This window comes from Pygoscelis adeliae, unplaced genomic scaffold (genome assembly GCF_000699105.1).
Source record: "Pygoscelis adeliae isolate BGI_AS28 unplaced genomic scaffold, ASM69910v1 Scaffold24, whole genome shotgun sequence".
NCBI lineage: Eukaryota > Metazoa > Chordata > Aves > Sphenisciformes > Spheniscidae > Pygoscelis > Pygoscelis adeliae.
The window spans coordinates 966353-987571 of NW_008824806.1; the positions used below are offsets into that span (position 1 = coordinate 966353).

A 21219-nucleotide genomic window follows, 5' to 3' on the forward strand; every position below is an offset into this window, starting at 1 on the left:
AAAGCCTAAGTATGATCCTTTTGCAGAATTACATTCTTGGAAATGCATATGGTATTGGGTGCCATGTCCTTCTGATAGAAGGCACAATTTATGAGAAGAACATTCATGAAAAAAACAGAAGCCAGTTCTGAAAGGATAAGAGTGACACCCACTAATGTTGGTGGATTTTTAAATGTATTTTTTTTTTAAATCTGGGCAAGACCTCCTCATATTTTCTCCTCCCCTCCCTCCCCCCCAAATAAACCTGTAAAGTAACTTCAACATTCGTAAAATGAAAACTTTTGCAGGCATGAACAGTTTAAGAGAGAGAAACGTGAGCCAACGCTGTTTTCTACTGGTGCAGAGTTACTTTACAAACTAGATGTGAGAGCAGCCACCATCCCTTGAACTCATGTGTGAACAACAAGCAAGTGATTACAGGCTACTTTTTTTTTTAAGCTTCATTCTCCCTGCATACTTGAGGTCTAGTGAAAACTGTATGTGTTGGTAAAGCTGATCATTTTGTCTAAAGTGCTTGATGAAAGCAGGGAAACTATAAAAATGATAAATTAGTGAAACCAAAAGTGGAAGAGTTACATTTATCATACAAAACAAGAAAAATTGGAGCATTTTCACATTTTCTTCTTCCACTAGACAAGATACAGCAAAAGATCCTTCACAGTGAAGAGCTCCCTTAAAGTGTATATAGTTCATAACACATTTTTTCTTACATTTCTGGGATAAGAAATCATTTGACATAAGACTCAGGAACAATGTTCCAAAAAAGAAAGTATTATTACGGCTAAGAAATGAAGATTACATAGCAAGTTTTAGTCATTCAGAAAAAATCTTTGGGAAAATGCTATTTAATACTTTCAATAACTTTAAATGCCCCGATTCTATATATTTTACAGTAGAAATGCAAGAGCCTTTGGAACGCAGCAATGCTTGGTTCTGTGCATATCTTCTCTTAAGACATCATCTTTTTCTTACATTCCACTGAGCAAAAGACCATTCCTTCCACCGGCATGAACTTCTGGCCAATTAGACACTTGCTGCAACAGGAACACAAGAAGCATATAGCATGCCAGTTGAAGTTGTTGTATGTCACACGCTGAACTTCTGGATCTATAGCATTATGACAGCCTTGGCAGGTCTGTTTAGAAACAAAATGACACTTAAATGAAGTATACATATCCCCTCTACAAGTCCAATAAAAGCTGGAATTCTTAAGTGTTGTTGGAAAAGAGAAACGGGTGTTAAAAAAAGCTGTTGAAATAAGTCTCCAGCTTTTGATTTTCCTTTATTTTTAAAGCAGAGTTTCTGACCAAAATGCAGCTGAGGACACAAAACAAAATAATAAAACGCACAAAAGAAGTTAGCTGCTGTAGGGACTAAACTTAGACACTTATGATGGTTAGGTTTTCCCAATGCCCAAATAATGATAAAAACTTGTGCCAAACAGCACAGAACTTAATATATGAACCCATACATTTGAAGAGATTAGTTACAAATCTTCCTGTGTGTTGGCAGCTGTAAAGCAACGCCAAAGAATTAAAGGTTTCTAGAAAGTCTTGGATGTAACTCATCTTAAAATCTGGTTGTCAAAAATTATCATTTAGATCTCAATAAAGTTAATGTTTTAAGAGAAAAAAGCCTCTCCAAAAGGTAATTCCTGACACCTACCTCAGAACATTATTAACTGCCAGCTAGAGATAACAGTTTTTCCCTCTATTAACTATATAAACAGTCTAGATGCACATTAGACTGAACTCCCAACTAATAGCTCATTAATTGGTAGATACGAATGGACCATCATCTCAGATTAGTTCCTAGCATAACTAGGAATTGAGAACTACCATCCTTACCCAAACTTCTAGCTTCATCCCATCAGTCACTCTCCTTTATAACTCACATAGTTAGAAATACAAAGAAACAAAGTACCTAGATTGCAGTTGCCACTACAGGCTTTTAGCAGACCAGCTGAAGTTGAATCCCACTGGTCACAGTGAACTGTGATTGACACGAACTAAATGTTTAGCAGCATTATTCATCTTCACCTACTTTACTCCTCCTGTTACAAAATCCTGCTTCACCACTGGCAAAGTTAAAGGTATTTTTCAGAACAGCCTCCCCCCAGCCAGTGGCTTTTGTTCAAGTTATGAATTGTCAAAATACTTGTCTGCTTTTAAGGTTCTTTTCAAAAGGGAAAAAGATGGTTGACTTGAGCCTAAACTTGCATTCGATTTATACTCCTCGGATACTCCCACACTGGGAGAAAGTAAGAGTTTCAAGCTCCACAGATGTACATTCCCTTCCTTCACAGCACCAACACGTGTGGAAGGATCTTACCGCAGCATGGTTCTTCACGTAGCAGGGTTTGCAGACTGGCTTGTCATTCACCATTACATAGATTTCCCCAGCCAAAACACAATCACAGTCAAAACAGCAGAAGTGTTTCAGATGCCAGTTTTGACCTTCCGCTTGAGTATATTCATTGCTGAATATTAGCTATGAGGAAGATACAAACAAATATTAATATATGCATTTAAGTAGTATATCTTTTTAATAGAGCTAGCCTCAGAATGTTTTGTAATTTCAAGGAACTCCTGGTGATTCCATTGTTTCAAAAGATTTCATCAACAAAAACAAATGCATTCACTTGTTTGACTGTTTTCCAAAAGCCTCAATTTCCTTTATTAAGAGCCAATAGATGCCAAAGACACCAGGCAGGCTGTTCTCTGTATGCCACACAAGGTGTAATTTAGTAAGGCGCTCCCCCTAGTGCCCTTCGTGAGGAAACAGCTGCATAACTGGGACTTCGTAGAAGGATTTGTACTCATGTATTACATCCTACGTCCCTGTAGACTGCACAAAGTCCCCACCAAATCCAAAGCAAACTATAGATCTTCCTGAATGTAGAGTGTCCATATCAGTTTCAGTTCCTTGCAACTACGATCAGCTAAAACTGATGAAGGCATGTCATCTCCCTGCACTGAAATATTTTACTAGAAGTCATATTCACTTCTCAGGGGAGCAAACTTGTATACTAAAACGAAGGAGTAGGGTATTTCCTACCTCATCACATCCAGCACAGCGGGGTTTTTCACTATCACAATAATGTCTTCCACAGTACAGGTTACCATTCTTCCAGAAATAGATCATGTCTACTAGAAGTTCACTGCAGGTGCAACAGACAAAACAAGCTGGGTGCCACAATTTGTCATATCCAGCACGTTCTGCATAGACAGCTGGGTCACCTTCTTTCATGTTCAGTTTGCAGCGATAGCAGGACTGGAAAGAAGTTATTACCGAGTTAAATAGGTCTTCAAAGAGGTACATTTATAGCAATTACATATTACTGACATATTTAATAAATCCCACCTTCCCAGACTGCAATTAAAGCATTAGTTTACTCCCATGATCAGACAGTAGTGTGACATGATGCCACAGTACAGGTTTAACTAACAATTCAAAATGTTGTACATTCTACTGACATAGCACTAGTGCTACTTCAATGGATTGTTGTATTTTGCCATATTCACATTCTTGCAACTACAGTCCAGTTTTTAAAAAAAACAAACACCACAATTAAAATTCATGTTATGTTCTATGAGCCTTGCATGCTCAAGAATAAGGAGAGAATAATAAGAAGCCTCCAAAGCTGACTGAGTAGACTATGGACTAGAACACATGACAAGAAAATGGCTGTACTTATAGGTCGTGAGAAGATCAAGCCATATCTGCATCATTAGTGAGAAAAAAGAAATTGTGAATATTTCAAACTCATTCTGTTTAAAACTGTGTTCTAGGGATGCTTGTCACTCATGGCTGTTGTCCAATAGTCTGTGATTAATGATCTTAGGATGGGGAGAGTGATTATGGAAAAGGGACTACAAAGTTTATGAACACAGCTACACTACAAATAGTTCCAAAATGTTCATAGTCAGTCTCCTGCCCTATACCTGCTTACAGAGAGGGTTTTGTCATCAAGTCAAAAAATGCAGGTGGTTTATGTTACTGAAACAAAATTTTTAATTCTACAGTTTAATCACCAGTTTGGCATTTCCTGCGCTCCAGTTGGTCTGTGGACTGGCCTGAACACCCTGGGAAGGTTTTCTCTATGATTCACATCACTACAAGCCCAGCCACAAATGGACTCAGTTTTCAATTGTGCATATACATATGTTTGGGTTTTGGTTTTTTTTTTTAAAAGTGTCTCAGCTGTAAGGCATATTGATCAGATCCCCACACTAGTTTCAGACAAGCAATTTCAAAATATACATAGACATCAGAAAGGGAGGAAGAACAGCTTGGAACAGAATGAAAGGGGAACTAATGAAAGGGGAAGTGTAAATATATACATATATAAAGCTTTTTGACTCTTCTTTCTACTTTAGACCTCATACTCCAAGAGGAGTCAATTGGAAGGTGTAGTAGTTGTATGGACCTAAGCCAGGGCAAGACAGTTTACCTACCATTTACAACATCCCCAGCCTAGGTGGTTAAAAGGCGCATAAAGAGATTTGCTTCTTTACAAGATGAAAATATGCTTAATATCCATTTTTCTGTTATTCAGCTTTTAATCACAGTGAAATAGATTTTTTTTTTAAACAGAGGCAATTATTATTGGTATATTTACATTAATAGTGGAGACCTGGTTTTTGTTTTGTTTTTTTAATCATGTTTAAAAGAATTGCAATCCATTCCTATAACAGAATCTCTTGAAAAATTCATTTTATTTACCACAGCCTCAGGAATACATGCTTTCAGACTCAGTTCGAAAGACAACGTACAAGAAAATTTGGAGAACAAAGATGCAGCACTAATGGATAGAAAAAAGTGTAGACAGGGATGGCAATTCTTCTGCAAGGTATTTAAGAGATCTTCTCTGTATTGGTTTATTCTGAACTGTTAAAGAAAAGAAGTTGAGATGATGCTACAGCATATAGCTGAGACTAAGTCTCAGCTAAGTCTTGCAGAAATCATACAAAAAATACTTTAAAAGAATATATCTAAATATAATAAAAGAATATATCTAAATCCTGATTATATAGTCCAGGGTAAACTCAGTACCTAACAATAGGTACTGATAGATAAGCAACTCAAATGTTCACTTACACTATTGAACACTTCTAAGCCTCTTTCTAAATCACTGTGCGCAGTGATGAGATGCCTGGCCTAAACAGTAGGTAGTATACTCAGGTGCTCGAGTAAAGAAGACTTTAGAAGTGATAAATACATGTAATGTAAAAATGAAGCACCTTTTGATACAAATACTCAAGAGGACAGAGTGCCTCCTGCCCTTGACTTCACACAGTCCAAGCCAGTTGGCCAGCAGGGTCCAATGCAAGGTGTGTATTTTTGTAGGTCTTTCTTGAGGAGGTAAGTGAAAAGTTGCTGTGATGAAACTAAAGTAACCCAGCAGGAGAGGCTGGGTTACACAAAATGACAGCAACCTAATCAAGCCACAATAAAATAATTTTTTAGTATCTTAGAAACTCCACGACAAGATAGTGGCAAAAATAACTTAATAAATCAAGTTACAGGAGCTTTTGCCACTCTGAAGTGTTTAACGTTACTTCAGTAATCCTACCCCTATTTCATATTCATAATCGGTAGCCGAGACATGCACAGCAACAGTTAGCAAGTTATGTCAGAAATACTTTATTAAGGCAATAGTTTTAGAAATATCAATGAAGACTGGGCAATTTTACATACCTTATTTTTGTTGAACTATTGCAAGGCAGAAATCAGATGCCAAAGAAAATAACAGATCAAAGAAAAAAAATAGATCTGAATGGAAAGGCAGCTAGTCAAAACAGCCGTTATACAGCTTTGCTTGTTGGACATGGGAGGGAGAGGTGTTACTTTATTATTTCTTAGTTTCATTTAATTTTAAACACAATTTGTCAAGCGGGTAATTTTGGTGCTCTTCCAAGAAAGAGGAGAAAACAGGCTTCTAAAATTAAACTAAACTCTTCAAGAGGAGAAAAGTGTAGCAATTAGTCTGTAAGTCTACACAAGTTTCTTGATTATTTTCCTGCAAAAGCCACCCTGCTATACTATATCTCCAAGCTAACATGTTTTTGCAATGAGGTTGAAAAGGTTGCTTAGGAAATTGTCTGCTGCAATGCACTAAATACAGTCAAAAACCAGGGTTCTGTGCAGACATTCACCATGTTTTCCAGTTCCCCTTCTTTATTTCCCTCCCCAGATTTTCACCATTCCAAGTTAACAAACAAGTTAATTGGGTTAAAACGACCAAAGAGAGCACTTGGATAGTAATACACCTTCTTGTTTTATCTTTCCTTTCTTATACTTACATACTGAGATGCCTTCCAATCTGGGGACTTGTCCTCCATCGCTCCTACGGCAGCTGAGGTGCCTCTGTCACCATTGTTCACATTATTCTTCTCAGTAGCTCTTGTTTCCACCTCACCAGGGAGCTTGACATCTCCTACGCCAAGCGCCTCATTTTTGTACTTCTTCACAAATTGTTCCATCTGCTTAACTTCGTTGGGGGAGAGCTCGTGGCATTTTGAAGGATCCTGATCATGAGCAGGCAGCTGCTTAGCCAACTGCTTCTTCCTGTACTGCGCGCCTTCCGAGCCAGCAACAGGCTGCTTCTCCTTGGGTAGCATCTGCATATACTGTCTAGCCTGAACCAGGAGGAATTAGATATCAGATGCCGCTTCAACTATAGACCCATCCTTTTAAGCAAACACGCAACCAAAATCATCTCTACTGTTGTTAGCGACAGTCAAATTTGTCAAAAACAAGGTTCTTTCCATAAACATTAAGCTCCCAAAACACAGTAGATGGAGATCAAATATAGCAGATGCATTAATTGGCTTCTTCCCAGAGTAAGAGACAGGCTTCCTTTTAAGCCTTTTACAGTATAGCGTTATTACTTCTCAGAGTAAATAATAATTAACATTTACACAGCACCTTGTCTCTTCAAAGCTATCTAAAACTACTGATCATCAGTATAGCTTTAAAAAGTAGAAGCTGAAATAGTTTGCCTGGGGCACAGAGCCCGTTGCAGAAATAATTCTAGCTAAATAAAGAAAAAAGCTCTAGTTTTAATACTGCAGGAACAAGCCTAAAAATCAAAGTGGTAACTGAATGCTAAGTAACAGTTGGTTTAGATGCACAAGGTTTGATTAATTCACTGAAAAAGGATATTTTGAGGGGTAGGTCAGAGATAATATGATTCCGGCATGGATCACACAACACTGCAGTACAGTAAATTAGCAATCAAGATTTGAAAAGTGAAGCAAAATCCGCAGAAGGCTATCTACCATCTCATCTACTTCAGCTGAAAACATACTGGAAGAGAGTTGCTCTTTTAGATGTCAACACTGACCTTGTTCTTACCATATACAGTAAAAGCTATATGCAAGACTGAGCGTTCCCCTTAACTTTAAACAATGACATAAGTTGTTGTGGGGTTGGTTTTTTTTTTTTTTTTTCCTTTTACACCCACACTCCATGCAAATTTTTCAAGTGTACTAAAAAGGCAGGTTAGAGAAATTGGACTCCAGGGACTTAGCAGCTAACACTTAATCCTAGCTATTAAAAACCACCTCATCTCCCCAGTTCTCAAGAAGTTCCACAGATAAGCATCCATACCTGCAAGATGACACAGGCAAGACTCATTAAACAGGCACCACATTTTCAGTTTTGAAGAGGATGAAAAGAAGAGGTACACACAGAATGACTACAAGAGGTAAATTTATCCTTCCGGTAAGCTCTACTTCTCTATCTCCCATCAACTCCTGCCTTCAACATGAAGAAAAAGTGGGTTGGACTTACAAGTGTCTGATTCTGAACAGGAGGAGCCCACTCATAAGTCACAGTATTGATGGATATGTTCTTCTTTGCGGGCACTGGATTAGTCAGTATCATTACATTGCGTTTATACATGGGAATGCCATCATTCTTCAGCTTTGCAATAAGGGTTGTGTATTTTGTATCTTCAAAGAGTTTGCCCACTTTCCGATCTTCCTCATTGCTTGTGAGGACATCATGCTCTTCTTGGCCACATTTGCAGTTGCGGCATATTTTTCTGAAATTTATGGAAACAGCAACAAAGTTACAGTCTCAGCTGAAAGCTACACCTCACACCAGCTGCACGTGTAGTAACATCATCACTGGGAACCCAAAAACTTGTTTTCAGTGCTTTGATTAGGGAGTATATAAGTTATTCTGCAATATATCAAACACTTCTTGAGGATATTATTTATTTCTCCTGTTGTATTATTTATGTTCTTTGTTCACAGAGTTTATCATCAGATAGATATCAGCCAACTACATTAATGCATTTTGAATATGATGCTGTATCATTCCTTCAGTTACATCTCAGTACTAATCACACACCTACCAGATTTATTATGGGTTAGCTTAAAGGCATCAACATGATCCCCCCCAGCAGTCATTTATTTGGGCTCTTAGTTTTTCAGGTTCTCTTTATACACTCAAAATTACACACACTATACTATTTTCTTCGTATGCATGATATTTGGTTATCACAGGGTTGCTATCAAGTGGAAACAAGTATTTCCTAGAAAGGAAAAAAAAATACACAGTATATATGGCTGTATGCAATTGCACAGAGTTCTGTTCAAAGTTTGGCATTTAAAAGAGAAGATGAAAGAAAAGTGAAAGGCTTACATGGATAAAGCCTTTCAAACGGCCCTGAGCCAAGTCAGAGGTACGCTGGCACATGCTGTACAGAGAATTTTCACAGATAACATCCTTAAAAGGTAGAAGGCTTTACTTAGATATAAATGGTATTCTTTTATGTACAACACATTCGAACACCTTTGATTAAGGGATATTAGATAGCAATTTATTACCTTAAGCATAATTACACAATTCACATATAATAAACAAAACCTGGGATTAGACAAACTAGTTTACTATCTATTAATGGCTTCCCCAGAGCTTCAGTTCAAAGCAGTCAGCCACAGCATATGGAAATTAGTGAAGTCGGATGTTAACTAAAGGTTCTTATTATAACCTAAGAAAACAGATCAACCCTCTGGATCTCGAGTTTGAAGAGGAATGAGTAATATTTTACCCCATTATTTACTCTTCACATAGCAAATAGCATAAAACTACTACCTATCCTATAAAATGCTTCTCAACCCTGCTTGCCAAAACCCATCGAACTCTAACATTGTTCTGCATCTTGCTTTCTAAAGTCTTGAAGGCAAGATACATACCTTATCTTAAGACATCTAACAAGTACATGACAAGAACATGCCATGACTACAGCAGGCCCATTAGGTGATGGGAAAGGAAGGAAGAAGGAGGACCTGTATATAATTGGTCATGCGAAGCGACGCACAGCCAGCCCCAAAGATATGCACTACACATGTACACCCATTTATTATGCGGAGTACTATCATCTCAGTGTGTGATGAATGCTGGCTGGGCATCGGTCAGCGAGTGGTGAGCAATTGCATTGTGCATCATTTGCTTTGTTTATTATTATTTTATTTCAATTATTAAACTGTTTTTATCTCAACCCATGAGTTTCCTCACTTCTATTCTCCCAATTCTCTCCCCCATCCCACCGGGGGGGTGGGGGTGGGGGAAGTGAGCGAGCAGCTGCGTGATGCTCAGTTACCAACTGAGGTTAAACCACAACAGATCTTCAGCAAGTCTACATGAGTCCTTTACCTAGCTGATACTTAGAGACTATTTAATATACTAATAAAGCAATTTATATTGTTTGTTCATCTTTTAAGGCATAATCATATGTACACCTTGTTACCAACTCTCAATCATGTCTTTTTTGAGATCTAATACTAGGTGAAAGTATCAGACCTTACTTTTTGCAGGTTTAGTTCATTATTACATCAATGATTAAAGTCCGGCCATATGCCTCACAGCACACATGTAACTGGAATTCAAGCAGTTAGTCCATTTGAAAAATAGTTTGTCGGATATTTTCCTTCACTTTTCAACTTAGCAGCAGTAAGCCCCAGTTTTAGTCTTGCCTCTTGACAGGATGCAATCTAATAACATTGGTGAACAGAGACATTCTCAGGTAACCCGCATAGACTCATGCAAATAAAGTATAGTCTTGCTGTCCAGAACTGCCCTGCTTGCAAAACAGAACTCAGTAAGAACACTTCATATTGTTGTACTACCTGTGTGGTCACAATAGCAGCGTGATAGTTTGTGCAGATCTCCCCACGCTGTACAGCATCCAAGTACAGTGAAGCAGCGTCGACAGCCTGCAGAGACCAGACCATCCCCAACAAGCTGTCGTGGAATTCTTCCCCTGAGACTTTCACACATGCTGGAAAAGCCACAAGGGCACCTTATTTTTGTTCATGCTACATCATGAAATTGCATATCTATTTTCTAGTAGAGACTTCTCTCAGAATACAGAACAGCTTTGAGATCCTGTTTCTGTTTCCAACTAGGAAAGAACCCCGATTCAATTGCTTTTATCCTCAGTTCCACCTTGAAGGCTTAACATGTTTCACCAATTTCAGTATCGGTGAGAGATTCTGTTGTCCTGATAAACAGATGAACAGATACTTGCGAAGTGAAAGCATACAACTTGTCCTCAGGTCCTTCCTGAGTCCCACTGTGAAAACTGACATAAAACTACTTGCTTTATACTTACACTGATGTGAATGAGATACTCACTAACCTCCCCCCACTCCAGACTTACTTAAATTAAGAATTTGACTGTGTACATTTCAGCCTAGTGTTATCTCCTTGCTCTTTCAAGATTATGTGAATGACTCTTTGCCTATATGCAGTTTGCAAGAAGCTGTTACAGTGCCTATGTTACAGAATTACAATTGCAGTGGCCCTGGCATTAGAGCTTGTGGATAATTAAGTCTCCAAATACAGGAGAAAACAATCCAGAAAGAAGGTGGAGAATGCCAAGTCACAACTGACATCAACATATCCCAGTAAGTCACAGGAAAATCCCCGAGGCTGTTGCCATTTCCCCTGCTCCTCAGTGCTCCCCTGGATCTCAGCCACCAGAAGATGTCTGCACATTGCTAACAGCCAAAAAAACAGTTTCCTCTTCTGATTTATAATCCCTTTTCTGGAATAATTTCCAGTCCTAGAAGATATCCAATTGACATTTACACACATAACACTTCCTGCAGAGCACTGCTTACAATTTAGTCATACCTTCTTCCACTAAGTAGCACATCAGAGTCCTGCCCATTAGTCACTGTCCCTTCTGCAGAAGGGATATGGCCAATTACTCCTATCCAGAATAGATCAGCTGGTCATTTCTTTGGCTCCGATACAGCTATCTTACTGAAGTGACCCTGTCCCATTACCTCAAACTTACACTTCACAAGTTGGTCTGATAACCAATGCTTTATTTTTGATGTTAAAGCAAAGACCTCATGTGCGCTAGGAAAACCAGATGCTGTAATATACGTGTGTATATATGTGTTTGCATATGTATAGGCTTAGATTTATCTCTTTTGGCTTTATCTAGAAGACAGGCAGGGAGAATTTCTTGTTCTCTCCATCTGCATTGTCAAAGAGATTTTCCCTTCACTTGAGGACATCCAGCAAGATCCCTACTGAAGGAGCTACTAGAGACTCCTGCTTATGTGTTCACAGCTCTCGGGACTTCAACAAAGGAGAGGAATGTTCCTCCAGCCAAACCTCAGCAGTTTGGGAAACTTTTCCCATTTAAAACATGGACGATAGGGACGAAACTTCAAAATTAGTGGAATTAAAAGTTGCATGTCACTGTAAAAGCCAGATTTCGTATATTGTGTCTTGCTTCCCGGTCTTGGGTGGGTAGAAAGAAGGAAGGTAAGCAGATTACATCCTCTTTCCCATGCTGGCAAATTCCTGTGTCCTGGATTTCTACTGACAGCAGGGATCAAAGACTTACAGTTTCTTCTCCAAAACCAAGTGTCATCAATCCTCCTACTTTTCTATGTTTTGTTGCATGGAGAGGAAGAATAATTCAGATCATGACCCTTCCTACACCGGCTTTGCAGTGGCTCCTAGTGACAGGGGGAGGCAGCTGCAAGCACAAAGGAGCTCTCAATAAATACCTGGCAAGTCCCGACCCTTGTGTCCTCCATACAGAAAGACAAGCCTCTTCCCATGATTCCTTCTGTTATGTTTTCTTGCTCTTAATGCAGCTATAGTAATTGCAAATGCTTTGAACTGTGCCTCAGTACTTGCTTGACAGCCTTAGTACCAGAAAATGTTAAAGCCAACTTAAAGCTCTCTCTGCCTTCCAGGGATTGTATATGTGCAAAGAAGCCAGATGCTGAAAATGGTCATTCCCAAGCTTAAGATTCTTGTCTCCAAAAGCCTTTTAATATCTTGGCAAGCCGCACCAGAGACAATACCAGTACCAGAAGTATATACATGACCAAGATAAATCAGAACCTTCCCTCCTGCTTTTAGCAACTTCTGACTCCTGTCCCACATCTCCCTCTAGCGGGAAACACATTCCCTAAGAGACTGCAACTCGGATAAATGTTTGCTCTTACAGCCAGCCTGCCCTGCTAATTTTGCAGAGGCAGTTTTGCAGTCTGAAAGAAGTCTAACACCTGAACTGAGAACACCCTGCCTGCTGCTGCTACGCTTGGATGGAAGCATGATTCTGAGGACAATTTTAAAAGCAGAAGCTATTAACACACTAAGATAAAGCAGGTAGTTGTTCACTGTTCAGCTACCATTGTAGACCGTGGCTCTCATTGTATTCATTTTGTATTCTGCTCACAACACTGAAGCTTTCAGAACTTCAAAATTTAGGAACAGATTATACCAAGGGCTTTGTTTACCACTATTTCTATACTAGCCCAAATTAACAGTTCTGCACCTATATAACCATCCCACACACTGTGCCAAGAATTATAGCACAAAGTGCTTAAAGAGCACTTGCTACCACAGAAGAGATCTTCCAAACACTCCCCATATAGACAAGAATGGTGTAGCAGCCCCGTGTAAACCCTTGCTACCAGATAAGTATGCTTGGATTTTTTCGTGCACTTTCCAATCTGACTCCCCAAAGGCAGAATTGAGGCTCTTTTGTGTAGAAACACAGAGAAATTACACCTAGCTCTTTGAGGTACACCAGAGTTTTCATGTATGAGACCAGGGAACAAGAATTACGTGACCTGCTGAAGCTCCTCAGCTCCAGTCAGGAGAGGGCAGTGTCACCCTTACACAGATCGCAGCAAGGACTGCAGCCTGCCCATGCTGCAACATAACTACCGCCTCGCTTAGTGTACTGGGTCTGGCTGACATCCGGGTACCTTTCTTCTTAGTACCCGTTTGGTGCTGTGTCTTGGATTTGTGGCTAAAACAGCGTTGATAACACTTGCTATTGCTAAGCAGTGCTTGCACAGTGCCAGAGCTCTCTCTTTTTTGGACTCTATTTGCACCTCAGCAAGTAAGTTGGGGGTGGCCAAGAAGCTGGGAGGGGGCACAGCTGACTCAAACTGGCCACAGGGATACTTCATACCATGTAATGTCATGCTTAGCAATAAGATGGGGGTAGAGGACAAAGAAGGCAAGGTTTCTGACTTCCAAAGTGGCCATTGCTTGGAGACTGGCTGGGTATCAGTCTGCTGGTGGGAGGTGGTGAGTGACTGCCTTTGCATCACTTGGGGTTCCCCCCCCCCCTTTCCTTCACCTGTTAAACTGACTTTATTTCAACCCATGAGTTTTCTCACTTTTATTCTTCCTTTTTTCTCCCCCACCCCGCTGTGAGGGGACAGGGGACAGCAGCTGTGTGGGTGCTTGGCTGCTGGCTGGAGTCAACCCACCAGTTATTCTTCCCAACTTGAAACAGTTTCTCTAACCACAATCCCTACTTCAACAGCTGTCTTTTACAGAGACACAATAGTGAAATTTGTGATTAAGCTTGAACTGTTCCTGATCATTCATGTCAAAGACTATATTCTGTTCAATTCTGCTATAGAATTGAACAGAAACTATTTTATAAAAGTTTACTTAAAATAGTTTCAGATTTTGAGGCTAACATGACTAAGCGAAGAGGTATTAGGGATCCATCCCTTTCTGTTCAAGTGGTAGAATCCCAAAATCTCTGTATCATGCAAAGTATATTAATATATTTTTTCCTTTGAAAACTGTTTACACAAGACTGATTTCAGACTTCAGATTCACACCCTTCCTGTTCCCGCTACAGCTCCACTGGAGAAACAGCTGTTTTCTAACACATTCTTGAATTGCCTCAATGGCTAACTTTTCAACTACTTCAGAGGTATGTCCCACATTTGTCTGACACCTAGAAGACACTTCTCAGACTACTTTCAGCCACCTTATTTACCTGGTCTATCCTATATTGATTATATTTCCAAATTAAACCTTAATCTTAACTAAACAGCCACTGCTTTTACATCTTTTTCTTTCTTGCTTTTTAATCCACTGCTACCTACAGGCTTTCTAGGACAGACAGTGCTCTGACAAGCTATGTATTCAGAACCTGGCACAATGAGCCCTAACCACAGGAGCATAGTGAAACGAGTATAAAGAAAAACACACACAAAAGCCTCCAAATACACACACAGAAGCAGACACATTCTAGTCAGTAAACATGCTATTACATGACTAACTAACTTCAGACATTTTATATCTTTTTATCCCAAGTTCTTCTCTGTTGAAGAATAAGCTAGGAATTACAAGGTCTCTTGATAATAGGAACTAAGAAAAAGAGGACAAAAAGGAAGGGTTGAGAAAGAGTTAATTGACCTAGTAACTTTTTCTTCCCCACACTGGTTCTAAACAGAGACCTTTCTCTCAAGTAGGAAGTGACATAATTTCTCATCTAACCATGGATAAACAACACTATTTACTCCTGCAAAAAATTTTATTCTGTTTTATTGAATTACCTACACACATTAACTGTGTTCTGTTTTTCTAGTACCTCTACACAAGTCCCCTCAATGACTGATTGCATATTGAAAAAGAATTTTTCCAAAAATTTGCAAGTTGTTTCTATAGTTATACATTAGAGATACATAACTGAGAAACTATATCCTTATCAACTTACAGCAAGTTTTTGCTGTGGTCTGTTTCTCTGGTTATTTTCTAAATTGAGTCTCAGCTGCATCAAATACTTAGGTAAAAATGTAAAATCTCCTAGTAGATGATGCCTGATGCCACTCTGGCTGGGATGTAAAGACTACCTTAAAAAAAACCCCACAAAATAAAACCCTACTGCAGATACAGTTATGCCTGTAGCTAAATAGCATTGGTGAAATGTAACTGTTGTCACTGCCAGCACGCGCGAGTGCTACTAACATTTATTTTTTACGTCCTTTGCAGGCTGTTCCCTTTAAGAGGGATTTTTTTTTTTAGAAGTCAGAATCACTAAGCTATATCTTAAAGTACACCCAGTATAATCAGTGAACTGAGCTAGCTAGACATATACTTTAAGGCTTCAGTAAGACAAGAAAAGTCTTAATGGAATACAAAATTTCTGCAGAAGTAATGGCACAGACTACAGCACAGCCTATTTACTGCAACTATCATCAGCTCCTACTGGTTTAGGAACAGTGCATCATCCAAGGCCAAGTACTATCTAACTTACTTGAATTATGACACCTCTTCCCCCTCTAAGTCATTTGTAGATGTATACAAAGTTTCAACATCTTTTCAACATAGATAAGATAATTTTTACCTAAAATCTCAGATCAAAGCTTATGTATTTGGTCAGGAGCCGAGAAAGCATTTTATTACTGAGATAAAGCACACTCCTTCCCCATCATCTCTCTTACTGTAGGGATAGAGATGTTTTTACAAACCTACTTCAACTGTTTATTAAGCTAGAGCAAATGCTTCAGTAGAAGTACTACCATTGACTTCAGTGCAGATGAAACATATGTTCTAAATGATTACATACTTAAGCACTCTGTTGTAGTGCAGCTGAGAAGCCCTGGCCCTGAACCTAGACACAGCTTCTTTAAAGCATCTGAATAGTTTAATTGAAAGAGAGAACAAAAGCAGTTACTTACACATCTGCACACATGTGCCAAGATCTGCAGTGCTGAGTCACAGCTTAAGAGTCATCTGGTGTCACTTACCTCCAGAAATGAAGCTCAAATCCTTCACACTTATCCTTGCATTTTAAGCAGGGGGCACCAAATCCTTGCTCGTGGCCCAGGCCCATCTGTGTACAGAGCAAGATGACTACAGTCAGCTTCAAGGAATATACTGCATGAATGATCTTACTGCTGCCTTTATAGGACAGCATTTTGGGGTCCACTCACCTTTCTGTTATACCTACGTAAGTGACAGTGTTCGAACAAGCCTGTTCATAGGGTTGAGCTAGCAGGCAGAAAATTAGCCTTACCCAAACCCGAGTATTTTTCTGGTGACTTGACTCCCTAGCCCAGCTTGCTCTGCAAGCTTCACACAAGGGAAGAAGCAGATTCTTTGCAGCCCTTCCTTAGGTCTGTGGCTGTGAAACCATAGCGAGTGAGGCCATAAGACCTCAAGTCAAAGGACATTTAATCCAGCTCAGGACAAAGTGATTTGCAGTATATGACTTGGCAAAATACAGGAGATCAAGAAATAAACAGATCCCACATTTATATGCACTAACCCAGGCATCTGATAAGAATAAAGAAAACATCTAAGTGATTAGTCTAATATTCCTGAGTATCTTTGAGACTACTCTGATAGTGATTGAGAGCAGAACATACCCTTTATAATTACATTTCAGCTGGACTAATACCAGCTTACTTTCCAAGGAGAAAGAGCAACAGCACAGCTAGCAAAAGCAATGACCATAAGTGATATGCAAAGGGTTTCACGCGAAAAGATTAAAAGGACAGACGACCAATTCATAATGCAGAGGAAATACGAGAGAATACAAAAACCAGTGCAGAGTAAAGGCCAGGTATTCACACAATATATCAACACATCAGCAAATTTAACTGAGTAACAGCCACTGGAAGTTTGAGGTGAAAAATAGACACCAAGCACCGTAAGTTATGCATTCATATAACACAGTAAATTTAAAATGCCTCACTCCAGCTCTTTAAACCTTTGGGGAATGTTGCTTTTAAATCAGACGGATGAAGGACCATGGAACTGTGGCCACAGTTGGGTGTGCAGGCTCATGCCTAACATGCAGAGGGGAACCCATCCCCACGCTCCCACCCACCGCTCCAGCAGCATGAGGAGCACTCCCAGTTAGCTGTGGGTAGATGCAGTGGGAGCGATGGTCATCGCAAAGGAGAAAACTCGCCTCCAGTTTGGCTTTTACCATGAATGGAAAGTGAGCTAGAGCTGACAAGATCTGGTACTAATCTTAGTTCTGGCAACAATAATACAATGCCAGGGTTAATTAGATATGTTAAGAAGTTTGTGATTTACTCTGAGAAGTCATACTGCTATTGTGTACGTACAAGGATATAAACAGCTCAACTTTCAACTTGTTTCTGTCCAAAGTGAAGGAACAAATTATTCAAACCACTTGATCAACACAGAACACATGATAAGATGCAGGGAAGACCATATTTTCAGTTACTTTATAATTTGAAGGATCACTGCCTCCACAGTCATTAGACATCCCTGAGGAAATTACAAAAAACTTTCCTGCAGATTACTGGCTATTTAGGGAGAAGAGATGCTTTGGCAGCTATTAAGCTACTGCTTGCCACTGCAGGGATGGACAGAGGGACATGAAATTATTTCTTCCTTTTTTATCTAGAAGAAGAAATACAAGCCTGCTGTGATCATGGTGACAGCTTTATCAGCCTAAGGGCTCAAGAAGTTCACATGCTATAGGCACTAACCTGAAGCCAGAGCAGCAGACATCTAAAATAAACATAACTTAATCTTTAAAGTTCTCTTTCATCAACTACATTTTTGTCTATGTTGGATATATAAAGCAAACGGGTTAATAAAAGTTCATCTCCACTGAAGATGGGCATTTACAGGGGTCATCTCATCTGGAATCCAGAGCCCTGCCATGCGGACACTGTACCTCATGCACGCACACCGTACATCAGAAAACAACTAAGCACTCTTGTCAAGTCACACACAAAGAGAACAAAATGTTGGCCAGATGTTCTCTAAGGAGAAAGAGGAAGCTAAAGCAACACAAAGCAATCACTTTCTTCAGGACAGGTTGGTTTGTTTGGGGTGGATTGTTTGGGTTTTTTTGGTTGGTTTTTAAAATAATCCTCTCTAAAAAGCTGTTAAACTTAAAACGTGCTTGCACTGCCCTAAAAAAACAAAAAACCAAACACCCAACCCCCCCCCCCCCCCCCCCCAAAAAAAAGCAAAGCCAACATTAACCCATTCTCTCTAGCTGCTACTTCAGCTACAAACTGGCATTACTTCTTTATGCTTGGGTTCTCCTCTTCTTTAAAAAGAGGGGAAGGGGGAGAAAGGGGAATAATGATAATTTTATTAGTGTTGTAATTAGAAGGCTTAGAAACCTAGGATCACTTGTGTGTAGAGTGTTATTGTACAGTACACAGAAATAGCCTTAACATTTCAAGAATTCCCAAAACAATCTGAAATGCATGTATGAAAGTTAAAATGATTTTTGCAATTTTTTAATGTATTGTTTCCAAGCCTCCTAACATTTAAGGGTTTTTTTAAGCTAAAAATACCTCTCCAGAAGCAGACTAAGGAGAAGAAATACATGCTGTCTAGATGTTCCACCCAAAACATACTCCCTCTCCAGACTAAGGGGACAACAACCAGCCAGCCTACTTGCATCTTCACAGCCAGCAGTCTCAGTGTAGATTTCTTCAGAAATAGAGGATTCCACATTCCCTCCCCAGTAATAAAGAGCACATCGTTAAGTAAATGCTTATGCAGCTTGAGACAAATAAACTGAATTAGCGAGATAGACCTGTTTTGAAATGTATTTCTTCATTTGCTGCAAGAGAGAAAGAAGGGGATGACCTTTCTATATGCCATGTCTGGTCACCTTATGGAAAAGGTTTAGCTCAAAACTAAGGGGCACATTGAAAGCCAAATTAGATGCAATTCCAGATGCACACAGAGCCTCTGCCTTTGTTCTGACAAAGAAACTATGTGGCCACCTGCCAAAAATAAAGATATAAAATAACAATAGATAGTCAAACTCAAAAGTGCTGTGTGCTAACAGTCAGCACATATCAAATATTCCTCCACAGTGCTGTAGCAGGACCTGTTTCAGTGGTAAGGAAGCCTCAGCCTCAGAAGTGACTGTTTCCTCTTCAGCTGCCAATTCTGCTGTATTTGGGAAATTCAGAGAGCCTAAAGCTGCAGCGTGCTTCTTCGCTGCTGTCGCCTATGTTTAATCCCCATGCCTTCTGAAGGACACGGCCAGCTCCCTGCTGGAGCACCCAGGGATACAGAGCAGGCTGAGCAAGCACTGGAGCTGGAATGCATGCCTGAGAACAGGAAGGAATCCATTTTCCCCATAAATGGAGTCATGGGAGAAATGGCACTGATAGGTCAGCTGAAATACTGCCAGAAGAAGGTTCCTGCCTGTCTACTGCCATTAATTTTCATTTTACAGCAAAAGCTATCTAAAACCATCTGGTATTACTAACATACCCAATACAGATTTAAATAGTCTGAGTATGGAAGACGATATAAATATGATTGAGATCATCCATTGCATGCTGCTTTCAAGATTAAATAGTCCTCAAGGGCAAAGAACTTTAAATGGTTACAGCTAAGTGAGAATTAGTGAAAGACTGCCCCATTTCAGTTCAGACTGGAATCCAGTGTCAAAAGTTGGCTATCTTTACATCAAAGAGCCATGTGTAGAAGCTTACTGTCATCTTAAGAACCAAAATGGTCCAATTCAAGCGTCCGACAGTTTGTTCAGATGGGCAAGAGAAACACAGCAGTTGCTATGAAATAGTTTAAAGCCTGGCTTATCAGGAGGGTTTATTGTTAAGTTTATTAAACATGACCAAGAGTGAAAGTCCAACAAATCCTGTTTCTCCCTCCTATTAATTTAAACCCACCAGGAAATGTTAAAGTCCTACTTCGTTGCAATTTTAGAATACTAATTTCAGAATTCATATTCCTGTAAATACAGCAGATTTCACAGACCATCAGACAACAAAGCATCTCCCCACATGGGATGCTATGAAAAAAATTCATCATGGACACAAATAGATTATGCACATAGAGGTAAATGGCCAGTTTAGTCTGCAGGCCAATAGAAATGCAGTTATATTGTCACCTAAGGTTTCTCTTACGTGGTAGAATATGGATAAGTTTGTTAACAAGTTTGTTCCTACGTGGAACAAACTGTGCCACAGCTTACAGCGCTGGTAAAAAAAATAACGTTGTAATGAATGGAGGATTAGCTTTTTAATAGTTACAAAAAGTGTAATGTCACAGAACTCAATATTATTGTTGACAGTTACAGGAAAAACAAAGATAAGCCCTAAGTAATCTTAGATTAATTAAAACATAAGACAGAACAGTAGTTTTTAAAGCTTGCCTATATTTGCTTTTAATGAGCATAGATTATTTTAAGTTGAAAAGGTTGTCTGGAGGTCACCCAATTGCCCACAAAGAGCAGATGCAACAAAATCAGATTTGCCCAGGGCCTTGTCCAGATGCAGATTCAACAGCCTATTACACCATTGGACCACACAGAGGAAAGAAAATCTGAATGTTTAATCTGAATTTCTCACCTTGCAGCTTCTGCCCACTGTCTCTCATATTGTCACTGTACAGTGACTAGAGTCTGATTCTGTCTTTTCTATTCCCTCCCAATAAGCAGCTGGGCACAAATGATACAAAGAGTATCCTGACAGAGTTCCACTGGAAATCTTTAATTACTTTAATAGGTACCATTTAATAGTCATCACATCCAGCACAAATACAGCCCTCGAATAAAGCTAGCTGCTCTGACCTTCCTGTCCTTTTACAAAGGATCCCCTGGGGCGCAACAATAAGAAGAAGGTAAAAGAGGAACCTGTAACAAAATGCAGAAGCTCCACTTGGCATTTCTAGGTCTCCCTCCCACAAGATTTCTTTTACCTCCTGTCCCACCAAGATACCAGAGCTAACTTGGGTCTTGGCTTCTTTTCCTTCCTCCCCCTGAGGGGACTCCTGTACCACCAGACAGGTGAGCTGTATTAATCTTTCACCTTGCCACAGACAGTAAGGTACAATACCAGTACTTAGTCTCTGCAGAAGATCAGAAGTCCTTCCGCTGTTTGAGACCTTTCCAGAATTTGAAAGCTTGTGGCTATACAGTGAGAAAGTTGTCATTAG

At 39.6% G+C, this 21219-nt stretch overlaps 1 protein-coding gene across 1 annotated transcript; it reads right to left on the bottom strand.

The window, feature by feature from the left end:
• Positions 1 to 867: 867 nt before the first annotated feature.
• TES (testis derived transcript (3 LIM domains)) lies at positions 868 to 16138 on the bottom strand. Its single transcript, XM_009324058.1, has 6 exons — positions 16053 to 16138; positions 7798 to 8050; positions 6306 to 6641; positions 3058 to 3273; positions 2332 to 2490; positions 868 to 1135 (listed from the first exon to the last, which is right to left on the bottom strand). Exons 1-6 carry the CDS (start codon positions 16136 to 16138, stop codon positions 950 to 952), a joined length of 1236 nt encoding a protein of 411 aa, XP_009322333.1. The 3' UTR covers positions 868 to 949.
• Positions 16139 to 21219: the final 5081 nt, after the last annotated feature.

Excerpts from the sequence above, each read along its gene's own strand:
- TES (XM_009324058.1), bottom strand. The coding sequence starts at position 16,138 with ATGGGCCTGGGCCACGAGCAAGGATTTGGTGCCCCCTGCTTAAAATGC. Across the intron at positions 6,642-7,797 it reads CTGTTCAGAATCAGACACTT|GCTAGACAGTATATGCAGAT; the intron begins GTAAGTCCAACC and ends CTCCTGGTTCAG. Across the intron at positions 3,274-6,305 it reads ATTGGAAGGCATCTCAGTAT|TCCTGCTATCGCTGCAAACT; the intron begins GTAAGTATAAGA and ends ACTTCTTTCCAG.